Raw genomic sequence first — 20,513 nt, 5'->3', positions numbered from 1 at the left:
TGAATACTTTATAATCGTGGTTGAATGAGATTAATCTTTTTTATATAACTTGAATGCGCCCTGATAGCAACAGTTTTTACAGGTTTTTTTTATTATCAACAACTCATTAACAACAACCGAATACCAATTTATGTTTCAACCATTGATATTATATTCTATATTATCTATGGTTACAACTGTGATTACAAAAATACAAGAAGTGATAACGAAAATCAATAACAACTAATTACAATATTTTTTGTTTTACTTGTAACTTGTTATTTATTATTATTATTGTTATATTGATTAAAAGACAACGATTATTTGCGGAGTTGAATTATTGTAGAATGGTTGGCCAATTGGCTATGATACATTGACACGTGAACTGTAGAATTTTAACATTTTAAATTAGTATTTTTTTTATACTATTCTACATTTTGGTTGATACTAAACATTTTTCGTATGTTTACTGAGTTAATATCATTGAAATTTACTTATAAGTTACATTAATATATTAAGTCTGAAAAGTATATACATTTTTAAAAAAATACTTATAAATGTATCATTAACATCAGCTTATACATTTAAATTAAAAGGAATACTAGAAGATAACCTCAGATTGTTACATAAAACATTGGTATTTGGCTTGATTAAATTTTAAAAATATTTATACATTATTTATTTTTTTTACAATTAGGTACATCTAGTTAAAGTGTAATAAATATAGATGTCATCTCATTTACCTAACTATGCATAAAACAATAATATTATTACTTTTTATTTTTTTTTAGTAGTTAAGATGTTTCCGATGGAAGAATCAGATGAAGTATTTGATGCTGTTATACGCTATGGTTTATACTTAGTTGCCATTTTTCAATTAGTATGCATAACAACTGTATTTTTGTTGACTGACCAATCTAATGACTCAAAAGTAATTATTAATAAATAATAATACAGAAATAATTTCTATTAAGTTTTTTTTAAGTTAATGAAATATAGATGTATTTAGTCAGTGATGTGCAGAGTAGATGCCAATAGAACCACACTCCCATTTTAAAATAAGTTTGTATTCTAAATATTTATTAAAAAGTACTTGTGTACTATAAAACAACTAAACTCAAAATCACAATATTGTGTAGAAATAGTGCCATATGCACTAGTATGTTTACCAATAGATTGATCATATATAAAGAACTTAAATAAAATTACTTTTAATCATATTGCTGGAAAAATATTTAATATACTATAAATCTTTATCATCTATCTGAATCAATTGTAAAAAAGTTTAATTGATTTATTTGTTTTTACCGACTTTTTTCTAATTATTGACACAATAACTCCTATTGTTGGTAATATCGACTGCTGTAATATTAAATATTATTTTATTAACCTTAAATATACAATAAAGGTAATAAATCAATTTATTGAATTTTAGGATAACGGTGATGGCAGTGAATATGATTCTGATGGCAGTACATTTGCATCACCTAGACGTCCATATTCTCATCATAGATCAAGAAAACAAGACAAGAAGAAAAGACGATGAGTTAAAATAATTTATACTTGTAAAATTGTTCCTTTTTTTAAGCTTAGTTATTTTTATTATAGTAATCTATTACTAATAGGTATTTTTTATATACACAACCTTAAACTTTAAAATCTCATTTATGTATTTTACTTATATTATTTATATATTACCCTTTATATTGTTTATTTATACCTCTTCAATATATACAATTAGAAAAAACAATTCTTAATAGAATTTGAAATACATTTTTAATATATTTTTTTTATCAAAATTCTTTGTTGTTTATATAATATATTACATATTATGTATATTATATAATATATAAAAGGTGAGTCACATGATGACCAGAAAAAATATAGTTAAAAATATCAAACAATTATGAATTAATTATTTTTGATCAAGTAAATTTTTTAGATTATTTGACTTATTCTGTATAATATTATTCATGCTCTAGTTACACTACAGAATTTTTACTTCCAATATTAGATGTCTTTAAAATGTATGACTTTAAATAAATTGAGGAAAGAATTTACTGCTTCTATATGAATTATTGGTCTGCATGAACATTTTTACTTCCTAAAACATACATCGGGCATCGAAGTTTATGATCAGAGAATTTTTTCTACCAGAAAAGTTGAGAAGTTACAAACATTTTAAAATATCTCTAATAAACGTCTGAAATTATTAGACTAGACAAAATAAAAATAAAATTGTAATTAATTTTGAATGAAGATCAAGACTATTATAATTTCATTTAAAATTTTTAATGTTTACAGTTATACAAACTTTTAAATCCAAAACTACACATTTCATTATAAGGAAAATGGAACAAGCATATTATAATTTATAAACGTGATACAAATCTAAGCTCTAACGTAATTTTAAAAAGAACGACACATTAATTTTATATGTACCAAGGCCACCATAATAAAAAAAAAAAAACCGTGACTATGAATACAGCTAGACTTGGTTCTTGTTGTGTATTATGTTTTCTGGTTTTCGAGATAGAAACAACAAATAAACTGATTAGTGTACAATATGTGATTATCAGTTATATGAAAAATATTACGGTATAATAATATATTATTATGTAATTTGTAATAGATATTTTAGACGAGCATTACATATTTTCGATAATAGTTTTTCGAAATTGCCACATTTATTAAGCATACCAAAGACGATAGACAATGCGTTCTTGGACAATTTAATCAATGAAATCATGGAGGAAGCGATTTAATGCTGCGCCATTCGTACATTCCATGCTCCGCGCCGGTGGACTGGCGCATCCCCACTCCAACGCCTGTTCCCCCCGGAATCGATGATGTTTTGTTATTCTTCGAGAACACGGACAAGATGGCCGATTAGGTTAGACGAGAGTTTTTTAACGTTTTCATGTCGATTACTCGTCGTTGTGCGCGTTTTAAATTAAATGTTATACAAAATATCCGAGTGTACATCGCCGGCGATCAAGTGTTACGTTCGACAAAGGCCGAGGCCGCCGCAATCAGATTTCCTGTGCTCAATAAACCGACACGTTCGTAATGTTTACGTTCCAGGTACATGTACAAATTTAATTATTTACTTGAAATTTACTCGAATGTTCGTGGGTTTCCAGTATGTAGTTGGTTTGAAAAAACTGTCCAACGTCAAGACATGTCCGTCAGTATTTGCTTGGAACTCGGTGGTCCCCCAGCACCGGTGTTTGCGATGCAATTTTTCATCTGACGAACACTGAAATGGCGGTATTTTCATTTTAACACTAAATTCACCTTTGCTTATCACTTGTTTGCCGGTTTACGCCGTTTCCCAAACATTGTTTATCTGTCCACTTAAGTTGTCCACTCGCGTTTAACGATCCGTCAGGGTTTAATAGGCCAGTGGCTACCTACAATATTCAACCTATGAGCCTTACTGTTTTGGTCCTAACACCATCAATTAGTAAAAGTGTACAGTTGGCTTTTCATGTGATGAAAAGTATTTTAGAACTCGTTTTTTTATAGCGTTTCACTGTTTATAAGGTTTGCAACTAATTTTTAGTTTGAATTTTCACATTAAAAAAAAATTTGAACTTGACACTATAAAAGTGTGGTGTTTGCTTATTCGTGATAATATTGTGTAAATAACTTTCAAATAATCCATCTGTTTTGTCAAAACATTTGTTTTTTTAAATCAGTATTTGAATTTGTACAATTTGTAGTCTTTTTACTGCCTTTTATGATAAAAATACTAGGTTTTTATTCTACTGCAATTTACTCATTTCATTATTTAGATTTCTTTTAAGTTTTCTATAAATATTTATTTTCATTACATAATTTATAAAATATAACACTGATTTATTCACATAGCAACTAATGGTTTTTCATAAGTGATTTGTTTTTTTTTCTTACTCACATAGGCTTGGTTGTATACATAAATAAAATTTGGTTATTGATAGTTATTTCCCAGTTATATTTTGATTGATTAAAATACAAATCACTGTCATACAGGTACTGCCACTATAAGTACTAAGAAAGTAGTGTAAATATGACTACATTCCTGTCTAGTAAAACCATTCTATTAGCTCATGAAAGGATTTAAAGTTTGAGTCTAATGTTTTATTTTTCAGTGTCATATAACTTAGTTTTGCATGTTAACTTTATAAATAATATAATTCTTAAAAAAAATGTATTTTTTTATTACTCATGTTTATATAGTAACATATTTTTCTCAATTTTAAACATTTATAAAACTACCATATTGAGAGTTAATATTTAAATGCATGTAGGTACTTAGTCCTTTTTTAAAGATAAATTGAAGTAGGTAGCAAATTAGTATTAAACATTTTTATATCAGTATTGATTTTTTTTAATACAAAAACTGAAAATATTTTTTGTTCAATTTACATAATATATTTAATATCAAATGTACACTTTTATAGTATTTTCAAAAAGTATAAATAATATAATATTATTCTGATAACAGTATAATAAATTGTCAAGTGATAAAAAAAGTTACCATGTATCATAGACTTTATTATTATATAGTATAGGCCTATGCCATGTATGTCATTATTATTGATAACATAAGGACTACTTTATTTTTCAAGTTATTTAAACATTTTTGTCCTGTATCCAACTGATTAGATAATGATTAGACTAATTTTATACAATTTTAGATAGTTATTTATACAAATATGTTAAGGTGTTTATATTCAAAGAAATTTTACAGCGTTCAAGGCAGTTTATAAATTATTAATTAGGTTCATGAAACCTTATCCATAGGTCACATTAATATTATTCTTTTTCTACATGGACTTTTAATATAGCCTATTATCAGTTAAATCTAGTCTAACATGTTACTGAATCATTGCATACATTTTCTATGAATTCCAAGATTTTGAGGTTACTTTTATTAATTTATAGTGCTTTCTGGACAGTACTTGATTATGGTAATAGTAATATTAATATAAATACTATATATATACATATAAACGTCATCAAATAACAAATGTAAAGTAGGCATTTCGGTTTCCCGCCAAAAATAATGAGTAATTTGATACTTTTTTTAACGTTTTATTGCAACCGATTGTTTCGGCAAGGAACTTTTTCTGTGTAAATATAATATTTCTTTCACAATATATCAGGTATATCGGTAGCCGGTACCGGCCGCACGATGATTGCCAAGCATTTTTCGCATACCAACCGACCTACTCACGATTTAGCGTAGAAAAATTGGAATGGAAATAGTTGCAAGAGATCTTAAATTACGGAAGAAAAGCGTAAACGCGTAAGCTCGCTAAAAATTCATAGACAAACTACAAACAACAATTTGTAGTCGAATTTTTTTTTTCAGCGTCCATTTTCCATTTTTGTCGGTGAAAAATCGCTACACGTGGCTAGAGGCATAGAAATTATGTCTCGCGCATCGCAGGCACTGATTTCGAAGTTTTGAACGCCACAAACTTACTATTCCGCAAATGAAAATAATAACAATAACAATCGGCCATGATACTATGATAGTAGCCCGTAATAAGCTGATATATCTTATATTATGACCGTAGCTGCAGTGGTGGTAGTGGTGCGGTGCCGTCATATCACGGGAGTCCCGCGGAACTCGGGAGCGCGCGCGCACACCACAGGCGCCTGTGGTGTCGTTCGACGGTACGGCCCACTGTCGTCCTCCCGATGGTTGATAATCCATGGTAGGCCGTCGGCGGATTCCGTTGCGTTTGTGGGTGGGGGGCAGCCGAGCTAGGCGGTAACACGCCGCCCTACCCACCGGCACGCATAAAAATACTACATTTGGTGCGTGTAGGCGCGCACGCTTTCGATACACGACCGCAACGACAACGATGATAATAATAATGTGAATGTGATACACGTCTACCCGGTCTACTGATCCCCGGGTGTAGACGAACGCGCAGGCGCGTAAGCGTTGGACATAATATTGCAGTACTGCACCGACGTGTGTTCCCGATGCCAAAATTGCTCGATCGCCATCGTTACGAGTTATATGACTTAAGATTTACGAATCAATGTAAAAAACTATGATTAGCCGATGACGATAAAGGTTTATCAAAGCTGATAATTATTACGTCTATAATTTAAAACAACTGATGAAATTCCATTGGGATGATTGTTGTTTGATGTTTAAATTTAAATGCAATTATATCATAGTATTTGACTGTGAAATAGAAACCTATAATAGTAGATTAAAAATCGGTCAGACGCCGGTATTGAAAATTCACAGTTTGTTTTTATAAATTATAATTTTTATATTACATAATACATTGACCCATTTAGGTGTTTCAATTAATGTATATTAATTATATTTATTATACTTAATTATAGATTTTTTTTTTAGCCCAACAGTGTGTACGGAATGCTCTGGTCGTCACGGTAGACGGTAGTAGTTTCTTATTGTCGTATAGTCGTATTATATTATTATAAATTAAAATAATACCGCTTGCGCCGTGCCGCCGCTTCGTTGCCATATGCGCACGCGTGCCGCCACCGGCCGGCCACCATTCCCCCGAGCACCCCATCCCGGGCCCCATCCGAGTTAAACCACGGCTGCGGCCTTGCCACAGTATAGCAGTGGCAACTCAACGCCGCCGACTGCCGAGGCGCGTTTTCGCTCTCGCTTACCACCTCTTCGCCCTATCCATAGTCCATACCCGTCATCACGCTGTGTTGTCGATAATAATAAATAATAAAATTATTATTACCACCACCTCCCCCCCCCCAACCAATTACATTGCGTTTTGACAGAAATAATTAAAATATACAAATATATAGATATTATTTTTATGCGATTTGAAGGTATTCACTATTCGAAACACTGCTACTATTATTACTGTATTCATATTTTTTTATTGGTGTTATATTATCAACTAATATTCGAGTACTGTGTATATTATTGTTTATTAATAGTCTTGGAAGATTTTTAATAGTTTGCTTATTTTTTCCAATTCTACCATTGAATTACACCATCTCTATCTCTCTCTTTATCTTTCTATTTTGCCAATCCCCTCAAATAATATTATATTTTTCTATTTTAAGAAAAATATCTGTAATGATAAATTTCATTAATCTTAACGTTTGTATAGCAGACACTAGAAGACTAGACAACATTAATTTTTGTCTTAGGTATAAACGGTTTTTAATTTCCCGCCAAAATTATTTTTTTTTTTACGAATCTATAATGCTTATGTTTCATTGACAATTGTTAGTAGATTAACTACTGTTACTAGTCCAAATTAATTTTAGGTAAAGCACAAGTTATGTATAGCGTACATAAAATAATATTTGGAAACTTATATCTTTTGAACCAATTTAATGTAATAAATAATAATATTATTAATTAGTATTAGTTCACTCTTTAAACTAAAACTATTGATTGAATAACTGTCTAGTATTATAGTACATACTAATTATTTTTTATGAGATTCAATAATTTCAAACTGCATGTTTTGACTTTTAATTAATTAAATCACAAAATATGATTAATTAACACTATCTTTATTTTAAAACTGTTTTCAGTATTAATCTTTTTTCATAAATTTAAATAAAAATATAAATTATATTGAATATATAATATAATATAATTATATGAATAAATCATATTTTTGTATTTTTAAATTGTAACATAATATATTTTTCTTTGTATTGATTAGTTTACAAAGTTAGAAAAAACTAAGTGTTGTATTTAAAATACTCGAGTTTGATAATTTTTTATACATACAAAATGACTTACATATTGTTAAACAAAAAATAAGTTTACAATGTACTTTATTACAAGGTATAAATAATATAAATGTATTTGTTTATCACTATTCACTACCTATAAGTTAATTACCTACTGTTTGAGATTAAATATAATTGGTAGGTAACATAAAATAACTATTGTCTACCTTAAGTTAATTTAATAACTTCCAAATGACAATCTACTATTAACTCAACATTAATAGTTATATGTAATTTTCTTCATTTTTTAAGAAATATATATAATGAAGATTTTAATTTTTAGGATAGAGCTAAAGTGAGTTGGTGATGGAATCGGATGGTAACGTCAGGACACCGGGAAGCGCTGCTTACTTTCTTGTAGGTTCGAGTCGCGTGCCATGTGGTCCAGCTGTCTCTGGCCAGTTGACTATTCCTGTCGGACGTCCTATGTCCAATCAGGATGTATCAGGACCCAGTCTCATCGTTCAGATGACACCATCCCGCAGTCAAACACAAGATCACCATGCACGTGCCACTGTGGTGCGCACCACAAATCAACCAGTCACCATGCACCGTTTCCCTTTGCAGCTCAATCATGCCAGCGCCAATCATATACTATCACCGAATCAACACTTCAAACAAATACCAGTTTATCAGGTAACAATTAAAATTGTTAATCACTTTTTATTTTTTTAAATTTTATCATTTCAGTTTATTTATTTATTTATTATTAACAGAGAAATGCCAGTTCCATTCAAATGGAATCGGTTCGAAAAAACGTTTTTGTTTCAACTCAAGTTGCCTCACCCCAACTACCTTACAGCCGAGTAGGCTTAACACCTCATATGTTAATGACATATATGCCACCACGTAATCGCCAATCAAATAACCAACGATCCCGTGTCGTGCCAGTAAATCGGCCTAAGTATGTTTACATAATATACAAACCGTTATATATTTATTTAAAATAAATATTATCAGATTTATTTTAATATTATTAATTTTCTTGTTAGTCCTATGTTAAGACGAGATCATTGCCCTAGTGATGATGAATTGTTGGAAGTAACTGAACATAGACCTGTATATGATGCTAAAAAACCTGCAGAGGTTGGTAATTTGTCATTGATTCATCTTTTAATTAAGATATTATTCTAAATTCAAAATCATAAAACTAATATATGAACATTATTTTATTATTATTTTCAGTTAATTAAAGTGGAACACAACTATTGCATAGTTCCAAGAGTGTCACCTCAACGAACAAACCAAATTAATGGTTTGACATCAACAATAAATGTTACTTCTGGTCAATCTTGTATAGTATCACCTACAGTTTCACAGATACAGCCACAAACTCAATATAATGTTGTAAATAATAATAATAAAGGTAAATTCAAATATTTAAAAAAAGCCCTATCAATAATAATAATAAAAGTTAATTAATTAATTCTTATTTAATATCTATATATTTGAAATTTTGTGTCATTTTAATTTAGTTATCCAAAAGTCAGTAAGTATTCCAAATAATGTGCCAATATCAACGTCTGAATCCTTACAACCTTTGCAATCATTGGTAAAGCATGAACCACAAATTCAAGTGGAAAGTGAATTAAGTGCTAGTGATCATGATCTCGATGGTCAAGGTGAAGAAACTGATACTGCACCGGAGGCTGTTGCCGAAGGCAAAGATAACATTAAGTCAGAAGAACCTGCAGTAACAAGATGTATCTGGTAAGCTTTTAAGAGTATTCGTTTAGTGAATAAGATTGCATAGTCTGAGAATAATTCTAAATTTCCATATGGTGAATAATTAAACTTTATTTTACTTATACTAAGACTAAGTTAGTTATCTTTGTACAGTAGAAAATAACATTTTTTTTAAATTTAATTTTTGTCTAAAACTTGAGGTTTATGCTTTTTTATATAATATTAATTTTGTAACATTCAATAATATTGCAAAATGAATATTAAAACAATTTATGGATTTATTATTAACTAAATTGCACAACAAACAAACAAACAAACAATAAAAATATCATTGAATGTAATTTGCTATGAATGAATTTTTCCTAGAGATATGCCGTGTTTACTGTTAAGTTCTTATCCAAAATAACATGTTGCACCATTTTTATCATTATTACATTTACGATTTACCTATCATTTGTTGCTATTTTATTGAAAATAATACTTACTATTATTTTAGATTAGAATTTCTCATCAAAAGTGTATAGAATAATCTAAATATTTTTTATGTAATATTATTCACATTATTCATATTTGTACAACATTTTGTCTTATATTTTATTTATATTTAAAACTTATATTTTAGTGAAATGGAGCATGATGATGGTTTTATGATAAGCTGTGACAAATGCTTGTGAGTATTTTTGTTCAACTGTGTGCATTTTATTTTAAATGATTAAAATTAAATTAAATATGATTATATAGAGTTTGGCAACATGTTGACTGTGTATTGGAGAGTAGAAATAATCTGCCTGAAGAATATTTATGTGAACGTTGTTCACCAAGACCTTTTAATAAAGAAGCAGCGGCGGCTCTACAACATATGAAATTGGCTAAAAGAATAGCGATGGCTTCAGCATCACATTTACGACATTCAAGTGACTCTGATCTCTCTTCAGAACTAGGTAAATCAGTTTTAAATATTTTAAATTTATATAATTTATAGGTACCTTATTGCATTAAAGTTAAGAGGACACCACACTCGTTTGTGTTGTCTCTGTCTTACACACGTATGACATAAACAATAAATACACGATTAACACGTTTTGTATACACAATATGTATCCACGGTACGCCAAGCATATTTTTCAGTGTCATTACAAATTTGTATATAATATGTACATATTGTATTATACTATTGGAAAAAAATTAAAATATGCTTATTACCTCAAAAATATTGTAATTATTCCCGCTACTGCACGACGTAGTTTTTAGTTCCTTATTGTAGCGCCATGGAAAAGTTAATAATATAAATCCAAATTCATGTACGCGGCCGTATGGACTTCTAGGAATGATATGGTGCGGCCTAAAAATTATTGATACATAATTATTTTTATACGACTGCCAGCAGCTACATGCGGTCAACGTGTTAAGCCATCCGAGTTCTAGAACTCTCTCAATTTCGGTTCTAGAATAAAAATTCCTATTATAAAATTGAGTTGTGACAATATATTTCTGAGGGCAAAATGGTTGTTTTTCCATTATTCTCAAACGTTTATTATATTGTTTAAAAAAATGTTGTTTGCAAAAATTTCAACATTTTTAAATGACGTTTAATTTTGTAATAGGTTATTCTAACACCAAAATCGAGCGAGTTCTACTCAGACTGCGTAAATGGGTTTTACAAGTGTAAAACAACACATGCGGGTGTAGCGTCTTCTTAATAAGAGAATTATTTAAGCAAATATACAGAATATAACAAAAAGAACTTACCAAATTAATAACTTTTTCTAATCAATATTCAAGCATTTTTTTTTAATACCAAAAATTGTATTAAATTATTTTTAGAAAAATTCAAAATAGCCAATTTGTAAATCTAATTTTAGACAAATTTTGATCGTAAAAACATTTATTGAAGTCAATTATTTTATTTGGAATTGATTAATTTGAAATATAATTACCAACTTTTTCAAAATATTCTTTTTGGGAATTTTCTGACACTATTTATTGAGTTATTTAATATCCTTATAATTTTTGTCATTTAACTAGTATTTATTTTTAATTTTTATTTGTCTGGTCTTTCTGTTACACCCTATATAATGTAAAGATAAAATTTCATAAATAAATGTGTTCATTAAAATATTATACAATAAAACTAGTTATTAGGTTGAGAAGCGGGTGGAAATCTGCTATTCAGCATTCAAAAATTACATTCCCAATCTGAATAGTACACAGGAACGTATTGATAGTTTTTTTTAAATTATTGTTTTATATAAAATACTTGCTAGTAGATGATTTATTCCTATGTTCTATAAATCAATCTAGATACCAAGAATGGAAAGAACAGTTCATTATGGATTACCATAATATCTATAGACATTTTCTTCAGATGTAGCAAAAGCATGTACATAAAATGTATGTGTGAAATATAGCCCGCAACTGAAATAGCTCACTTCCCACCCTTGCCATACAATAATAATATGAATATTATACAATACAACATAAAATAATGTGTATATAGTAAAATATAGTAGGTAGTCTATTTTTATCCTGTATAAACAGTACTTGTGATTTCTAGCAAATTGTGTTTTTTTATATTTTATTATATTTTTTACATATTCAAATTTTTTTATTATTATAATTTTGCAGATATGCCTATAGAGCGTAGCAATATTCAAAATAAAAGAAAAAAGTATAAGAGCAGACAGAAAAATACTCCTAAACGAAAGCCAAATGGTTTGTCATCATCTCAGATAAAACAACGTCGGAAAAGTGGTCCGTCACCTGGCCCAAGGAAAAAAGGTTCCATGACTCCTGAAAAAAAGGCTTTGGCTGAAGAGCGTAAAAAAATGTTGATTAAACGTAAAGAAATGCTATTGGAAAAAAAACGATTGGCAGCAATGGACAAAAAAAAGAAAGTAATCCAAGAAAAGAAAATAATTCAAAAAAAGAAGGTAAACTATTAATTTAAACTTTAACAAACTAATGTATTTAGATAATTCATACATTTAAATCAATTATAGACTATTGATTATTCTTCTGATGATGAGCCAAAAATATTTAAAGCTGACAAACCAAATAAACAGCACACTAAATCTAGTATTGAACAACCAGTTGATCAGTTACGAAACTGGATTGATAAATATGAAGAAGCTGTTACTAATCATTATTCTCAAGAATTGCGTGCTCGTTTATCAGCAATTAAACCAAATGGCAGCGTAACAATTGGTGAACTTCGTACTCCAGTAAAAATTCCCATTAGTAGGACAAAAATGTCCTTACTTCCTAGTGGGATAAAAGTGTGTATATTATATTAGTTTTATTTTCTAAATCAAAGTATAGTTTTATGTTAATTTATAAATTATTTTTAATAGATGTTAGTCAGTAGTTCTGTATTGACTAACAATCAGCCAATAGTTGAAGTTCGAGGAAAATTTACTTGGACTGGCTCATTGGCATATAAAGATCCAATACCCAATCGAACAGACCCTTATGTATTTTTTTATGTGGTTCGATTTTCTACGGACTGTGATGTAGAGGTTTGTGTTGATTGTCGTACATATGGTAATGATGCCCGTTTTGTTCGACGTTCATGTAAACCAAATGCAGAGGTAAGATAATTACACAATTAATAATTTATATTAATAAAACATTTTTTAATTTTTTTTTTTCAGCTTAAACATTATATTGAAAAAGGTTCTATTCATTTGTACATAGTGGCAAATCGATATATTGAAAAAAATACTGAAATAACCATTAATCATCAGGCTGCAGTTCCATTTAAAAGATGTAATTGTGGAGATCCATTAACATGTACAGCTTCTATAAGCCCAATACCTCCTCCTATAACAACACCTCCTATCCCTGTTGTACCAAAAAGTTCTTCTTCTTCACCAATGATAGACCCAACTGTTAGTAATTCTTCAGACGATGAAAATAAACCGCAAAGAAATAAAAGAACTAGGCAACAAAGAATTATGAAGAAACCAAATAAGAAAATTATGAAAAGAACTTTACCTAAGGTTGAAACACCACCTCCACCTCCTCCACCACCTTTACTCCCACCATCACCTCTACCATCACCTCTTCCACCTGTTAAAAGTAAAGAACCTAATGGACCGGGTAGGCCAAAAAGTCCTGTCAAAAAGGTGGAAACAAGTCCTGAGCCTGTCCATAAATCTATCAACAATGATAATAAACTGGTGAAAAGAGTAAATGAGATGGTAATACATTTTGTAATTCCTAAACAATTAAATATTTTTTAACCATTATTTAATTTTATAGTCAAGGGAAGAGAGAAAGATGGTAGCTATTATGAAAGCTTTTGAAAGAATGGAAAAAAAAGAGGCTCGAAAACAAGAATCAAGGTCACATAAAGATACAGATTCCTTCAATAATTCTTCACCCCATAATCTAAATAGAAACAGAGTTCGAAAAAGCGTTGTTAAGTAAGTATATTTTAGATTTTAAGCAAATGAGTGTATTCAACTTTAATGTTAAATATAAATTAATATGTTTATTTTATTATTATTTAATTGTTTGTTTACACATGGGTAGTTATTATAGTATTATGTATTCTACTTAAATATCATTATTGTTTCGATAAAATAAATTATTGAAAATGTCTCATGTACTCATGTATTTATTTATTTTTATAGAAGGAAACAACGGCCATCTAATAAAAACAGTCGCTCTAAGTCAACAAGAACAAACAGACCACAACGTAGAGCAGCTGCAATTTCATCTCATACCTATAATAGTTCATCAGATGAAGATGACAATAACAATGATGATGATGATGATGATGAGGACAGAAAAAGTCGTTTATTGTCCAAAAAACGTGTTCAGAATCGTTGTAAATTTTCAGTGCGCTTTCAACACAGGCCATCTCTTTCATCTATTCCTCGGTCTATGTTACGGCGATCACCACACAGTAGTCTACTTAATACTCCCATTAAGATGGATAGTGAAGAAGCTAGTGGTAGTGAAGGAACTCCTCCAGCCCCGTTATCTAACACATGTATGTTAGTAGCTGCTGCAGTTGGACCACTTGCTCCAGGCTTCAAATTTCCTAATACAAAAAAAGTAACTTTCTATTAATAATTTATAATTTATTTTACTATTTACCTAAAATTATACTTTATTTATCTATTGATTATATTTTGTTAAGGATTTTGTTAACTCATGGGTGAAGTCTGAAGGAAATTCTCCAACTGGAAGTGAAGACTTCAAACTAGGTGAATCAGGTTGTGCTAAAAAAAGGTGGCTACAACAAGCTATTAGTGAACAAGGTATTAACAATATTGATCATTTTAAAATTGTGTTCAAGAAATCATAATACTATCTAAATATGTTTTATTGATTATTAATTTGAATTATTGATATTTTGTTTAGATTCAGTCGGAGGAATCAGTAATGGTGATCAACAAGTAGGTCCATTGAAAAAACGTCGAATGGCTCGAGAATCCATGTCTGATTGTCCATCACCAACAGTTAGTGGTTCAGGACATATGAATTTTGTTGATGATGATGTTATGGAAGATGAAGAAGTAGAGCAAGCATCTCGTAATATTGCTTCTATTGACTCCAAATTAGTCACATTCAAAGTAAATAAAACATTTTCTTCAGTTTCAAAATTAAACAATTACTTATCTTATATTTTTTATTTTTTTTTATTTAGAATAAGAGTATACCATTAATTGATTTGCAAAAGTCATCTAACACTGTAGCCTTAGTTGAATCATTTTTGGGAGAATTTAAACCTGATGATGAAAGTGCAACAGAACCTGTTACACAAGACAAGTCTAATGTAAAAATAATGGTCGACATCAAGAATGAAGCAGTTGATGATCCTCAGCCAACCCAAGAAACTTTAATCAATAACATAAATAACTCAATATCTATAAAAGATGAAAACAAAGTTTCAAATGAAGTCACTGATCAACCAGATACTACTGATGTCTGTCCACCAGTTCATAAACTTAATGAGTCTATTGAAGAATGTATTAGGCCTGTCATAGAACAACCACCTCCTTCCCCACCACCACCTCCTCCACCACCACCACCACCACCACCACCACCACCACCGGTCAAGCGAAAGGTGAGATTGTTTTATAATTATAATCATGTTTAATAATGTTATTAATTATATTAATTAAAATTATGTATTCCAGCTTTCGTTATCTGAATACAGAAGGCGTAAAGAATCACAAGCAACTATCACCAAAGAAAAGGATGTTGAATCTGGAGTCAATGACACTCGACCTTCACCGTCTGTATCTCCTAATACGACTCTTGCTGCTTATGAAGAAATTACTCAACAAGTTATAGCCAAATCACTTGAATTAGAATCAAAGTTGGCATTGCAATCTACTCCATCCCTATTTGAAACAACTATATCCAAAGAAGAACCAAAACAATGGGAAAACCTAAATGATAGGTTACGGAGACAATTTGGAGTCAACATCACTGAAGACTTACCAAAAAGACATCCAAGATTGTCACCTCCATCAGAATTCATACCTACACCTATTGAGTCTTCACGATGTAAGAATTTTGAAATTAACTATACCCTTGAATTATAACATTTCAAAGATAAGAATAATCTACTTTCTATGTAAATTAATAAAAAAAGATAAATTATTTAGATTATATTAAATGAAATAAAATACATAATTTCAAATTATAAAATTATAAAATCAATTAAAGAAATTCTAAGATGAGTGATCTATTTGTTTTAAAATTTTGAATTTTCTCACCTCATATAACTCTTTAGTTTGATTAAAAGTTAGAAACTTATGATATAATAAATTCTAATGGGATATGATATAAAACAAATCTAAGAATACAAAACAAGGGATTATATTTTTAAGAATTCTCTATTATGAAAACAAATAACAACATAATAAATGTATCAATTAAAATATAGATGCCCGTTTATTACTTTTTATTTAAATGTTGAGCCTTTTCTTCTGCTCATCTATAATCTTTCAACGTAATTTGCTATAACTATTCATACATTTTCAGCAAGTACTACATTTTTTTTTACTATCTTACTAATAATAATATTTCCATATATTATATACAAATATAGAAATAAAAATTACACAGATAACTGTTATATTTATTAAAATTGCTTGTTTCAGATTCATATTACCAACGCTCAGATGAGCAACTCTATTCATGCGCGAAAGAGGATTTATTGTTACCATCGGCCGCAGTCCATAACAATGGTCCTCCAAACATTAATATTCCTAACAGACATGCTGCGTACCTTTCAACTTTTTTTTATAGACCGCCCCCTCCACCTCCACCACCGCCCCCTGTATGATTTACTGTTGTATTTCACAACAAATGCAATACACATTACACACCAATAAATATTTATAATGTTAATTGATTAAAAAAATAATGAATAGATTATTTTTGAAATCAACTCAACTAAAATTAATATATATTTTTTCTTCTAAATTGTAAATAAAAAAAACACCAAAGTAGTGTTTTTGTGTAAATAGGTTTATTTTTTTCCTTCCATTGTCTTTTTGTTGAAATTTCATTGCTTTCTATTGAAATGAAACGGTACAATTAAGTTAATTACTTTTATAATTATTATTTATAATTTTATAAAAAAAAAAATTGAAAATTATAAAAAATTTGTTACATATTAATATTTAAATGATCAGATGCTTTAAAAAATGTAATATATTTTAATTATTAGAACGCTGTTTTTACATTTTGAATAATATTGATTCAAATTATTGATAAGTGAATAAGTCTAAAGAAATTTATAATATACATTTATTTCTTTTTTATGTTTGTATATTTAGTTATTTAATGACGTATGTTATTTAAAAAAATTTATTATTATTATGTATAAATACAGATATTTTTTGAATAAAAATATATGAGTAAAAATTATAAATATGATGATAGATATATATTATTACTGTAAAATAAATTGTTTAGATTGTAAAGTTTAATATTTTTGTGCAAATTTTAATATTAATAAAAAAAGCGTTTTGAAAAATTTAATTATCGTATGTGTACTTCTAGATTCTGAGTGGAGCAATGAATGTATTGATTTAAAATGATTTTTTAATTTTTATGTCTATGTACATGCCTTATAAGGATAATTGTACCAATAGCACTCCTAACATTTTATGGTCTGTTTCCATTTGTGCTCTTTAATTTGTATGTTCATTATCCCAATTATTTTTGTTTAATCTATCAATATTAAATAATCATCAAACGTAAACTATTGTACATTTTTTTAATAACATTTTACGGGACAAGCCCTTTAAATACAGAAAAGTATAATATTAATCTAGAACAATCAAAAAGATAACAATACATACCATAATAATAACAATTAACAATAATTATAAACTTATAGATCAATTTATTACTCAGTAACTAGTTAAATCATAGTCTATACTAGCGGATTTTAAATAAAAATAAAAAAAAACTAGTTAAATAATAAATTCCTATTTTTTTGTTTTCGAAAAAAAAAATTTATACTTGCATTTTAAAATGTTATTACTTATTACCAATTTTCCCGATTTACATCCAATATTCTACAACAATATCGGGGATTTAATGAAACTTAATTAATAAAAACTAATACCTATTATTTAATTTAAGTTAATTGATCCTAGGCGAAAAAAAATTTTCATTATCGTTAGCTAATATTCATTGGTATTCGGAATAATTGGTTTGTTCATTCGTTGCACTCATGATTAAAGATATTATACTGACTTACTGTTAGTTTTTACATAATATACTATAGTATGTTGTAGGTACTATGTATATAATATAATAAAATCTATGATATTATTTACCTATCTTAAACGTAATTTAATTACCATATTAAGTATTTCCTAGCCCTTCATCCAGACAGCATAAAAAAACACTATTACCATTATAATTAAGACCAATTTAATTAATCTTATGCTACTTGTAACTTGTATATTAAAACTAATGCAATTCAAGATAAAATGTGAACTTTTATAAAGTTCTTGCAGCCAATAGACACCGAGGCTTTAATAAATTATAACAATAATAATAAAAAGTATTTCCCCAAGTACCTATGGAGTTTCCGTTTTCCGCCAAAACAATTAATATATTATTTTAGATATTTTTTCAGAACACATGAACAAAAACTTCATGATATTGACGTAATTATTTCGATACATACGCCTCTGTGCCACACCTCGCATTGAATACTGAATAGTCTGTTTGTCATATTAAGATCACTAGTTCATAGCCCATAGAGCAGAGGTCGACAACCTTTTGATACGGAAGAGCAAGTTAAAATTTAGAACATTTTCCAGTTTATAAAGAGCCACAAAAAATTTTCGTTTAAATATTATAGTATATATTTAATTTTCAATTTTAAATAAACGATCGGGGTGTCGCCATTGGGTGACTACCCCCTCCCGTCAATCAAATCACATCAAATTTACTTAGTGTATATCATATAAATACAGATTGTAATATATAAATTTTTGTTTAAAAAAAAAAGTAAAGTAAACACGAAATCATATTATTTTATTCATATAAAAATATATTGTTTTTGATAATAAAATAATTAATTTTTGTGTATGGAACTGGAGAGCCGCCACTTAAGATGGAAAGCTGCAGGTTGCGAGTGCCGACCCCTGTCGTATGGTGATCAAATTTACTGTGGGAGGGGGGCGGACGCCCCACTAAACATTTTCAGTTTGGTGATTCGTGGGGGACTTATCGTAGTCCATAGGCGCCGCCAGGAATTTTATCAGGGGGGTGCATCGTGCAAGTAGGTATACGCTGATTTCTAAATAATGCTTATATACGTAATAATAATAATAATAATAATGATTAAATACGCGTCATCCATCTACAAACCATGAAGAGTTTTTCAGAATATCCATTTTCGTTCCTTATTTAGATTCAGTTATATCATCATTAAAATATCGCTTTTCTAAAATTCACAAACAATCATTTTCTCTAATGGATCTTCATCCCTATGCTATGACAAACATGAGTAAAGAACAGTTTATTTGCACATCAAATGATATTGTAAAACTCTATGGAAATATTTTGTCATCAATTTTTGTAATTGAAGCCACAACATGGTATGAAATGTGGAAAAATGGTACAAAACCATTGGATTCTATTGATTACTTAGATTTGATCGAAATGTCAAAAGATTTTTATCCAGCTGTAGCCGACGCAATCAAGATCGGAGCACCTCTTCCAACAACAACTTGCAGCATTGAACGTTCATTCAGTACTTTAAGACGAGTCAAGACATGGAGCCACTATGGGTGATGACCGATTGTCCGGATTGTGTATGATGAGTGTACATAGAAAGAGACTAGAAGAGGATACCAAATTCATTGAAAATTCAATTGAAGAATTTGGAAAAAAACCTAGGCGTTTACAATTATTATTTAAAAAATAAGTATTATAATACATAATATAAATAATATATATAGACAATAATGTAAAATAAGTATAAATGTATAGTAATAAATAATAGAAATAATGTAGACGATTATGCAAAATAAAATAGTTTTAATACCATTCAATTTTTTAATTTAATTTTTTAATTATTTTTTTTTTGTCAAGCCAAGGGGGTGTAAGTGCACCCCCTTCACGGCGCCCATGTAGTAGTGATTTCGCTGAATGTAAAAATGGATCAGTATGTATTGAGATAAAAATGCAATTGTATTATAATATAATGTAATGCAATTGTTAGCGAGTGGTTTTTTTTTTTCAGTTTTATTATGGGCCGGTCAAAAAGTTTGCCCCGTTCCTCAAAAATAGAAATGACGCCACTGTTTGAGGGAGGTGGCAGTCAATATAAATAAAAAATAGTTTTAAAAAAAAGTTAGACCATTTATAACTCATCAACAGCTGGACCAATTTCATCATAAGAAAGCTTCATCGAGTGCTGTATGCTTATTTAAAAAGGGAAATTAAAACCCGGAGAGGTGCTCAGTGCTCAAACAGGGATTTTGAGATTTACGATGGAAATTTTTGTTTATAAATGGTTGCTTTTGGTTATAGAAGAAATAATTAGTAGAAATTAGCATAGACTAAAGTTCATCCGTAGCGGCAGCCTATCTAATAACCGGCGC

General features: G+C 29.1%; 2 protein-coding genes across 4 annotated transcripts; both read left to right on the top strand.

Moving 5' to 3' along the window:
* The first annotated feature begins 196 nt into the window (after window positions 1-196).
* Window positions 197-1,729, top strand: LOC132952111 (protein anon-73B1). Of its 2 annotated transcripts, none has more exons than XM_061024271.1 (3): window positions 197-616; window positions 774-910; window positions 1,415-1,729. In XM_061024271.1, exons 2-3 carry the CDS (start codon window positions 779-781, stop codon window positions 1,523-1,525), a joined length of 243 nt encoding a protein of 80 aa, XP_060880254.1. In that variant the 5' UTR covers window positions 197-616; window positions 774-778; the 3' UTR covers window positions 1,526-1,729. The 2 variants fall into 2 exon arrangements, with proteins under 2 accessions (XP_060880254.1, XP_060880253.1); XM_061024270.1 differs by having other exon boundaries at window positions 201-616; window positions 771-910.
* A 1,108-nt stretch (window positions 1,730-2,837) lies between these two features.
* On the top strand, window positions 2,838-17,647 carry LOC132952107 (uncharacterized). 2 transcript variants are annotated; one of them, XM_061024261.1, is made up of 20 exons: window positions 2,838-3,063; window positions 3,123-3,249; window positions 8,015-8,367; window positions 8,448-8,635; window positions 8,724-8,817; window positions 8,917-9,097; window positions 9,207-9,441; window positions 10,040-10,087; window positions 10,159-10,358; window positions 12,043-12,347; window positions 12,417-12,692; window positions 12,768-13,004; window positions 13,068-13,616; window positions 13,678-13,841; window positions 14,052-14,478; window positions 14,564-14,684; window positions 14,788-14,999; window positions 15,074-15,493; window positions 15,567-15,939; window positions 16,539-17,647. In XM_061024261.1, the coding sequence occupies exons 3-20, from the start codon at window positions 8,038-8,040 to the stop codon at window positions 16,721-16,723; spliced, it is 4,545 nt and encodes a 1,514-aa protein (XP_060880244.1). In that variant the 5' UTR covers window positions 2,838-3,063; window positions 3,123-3,249; window positions 8,015-8,037; the 3' UTR covers window positions 16,724-17,647. The 2 variants fall into 2 exon arrangements, with proteins under 2 accessions (XP_060880244.1, XP_060880243.1); XM_061024260.1 differs by lacking the exon at window positions 3,123-3,249.
* The last annotated feature ends 2,866 nt before the right edge of the window (window positions 17,648-20,513 follow it).

Source organism: Metopolophium dirhodum, chromosome 9 (genome assembly GCF_019925205.1).
Source record: "Metopolophium dirhodum isolate CAU chromosome 9, ASM1992520v1, whole genome shotgun sequence".
In the NCBI taxonomy this organism is placed as follows: Eukaryota; Metazoa; Arthropoda; class Insecta; order Hemiptera; family Aphididae; genus Metopolophium; species Metopolophium dirhodum.
This window is presented reverse-complemented; position numbering and strand designations above follow the sequence as displayed.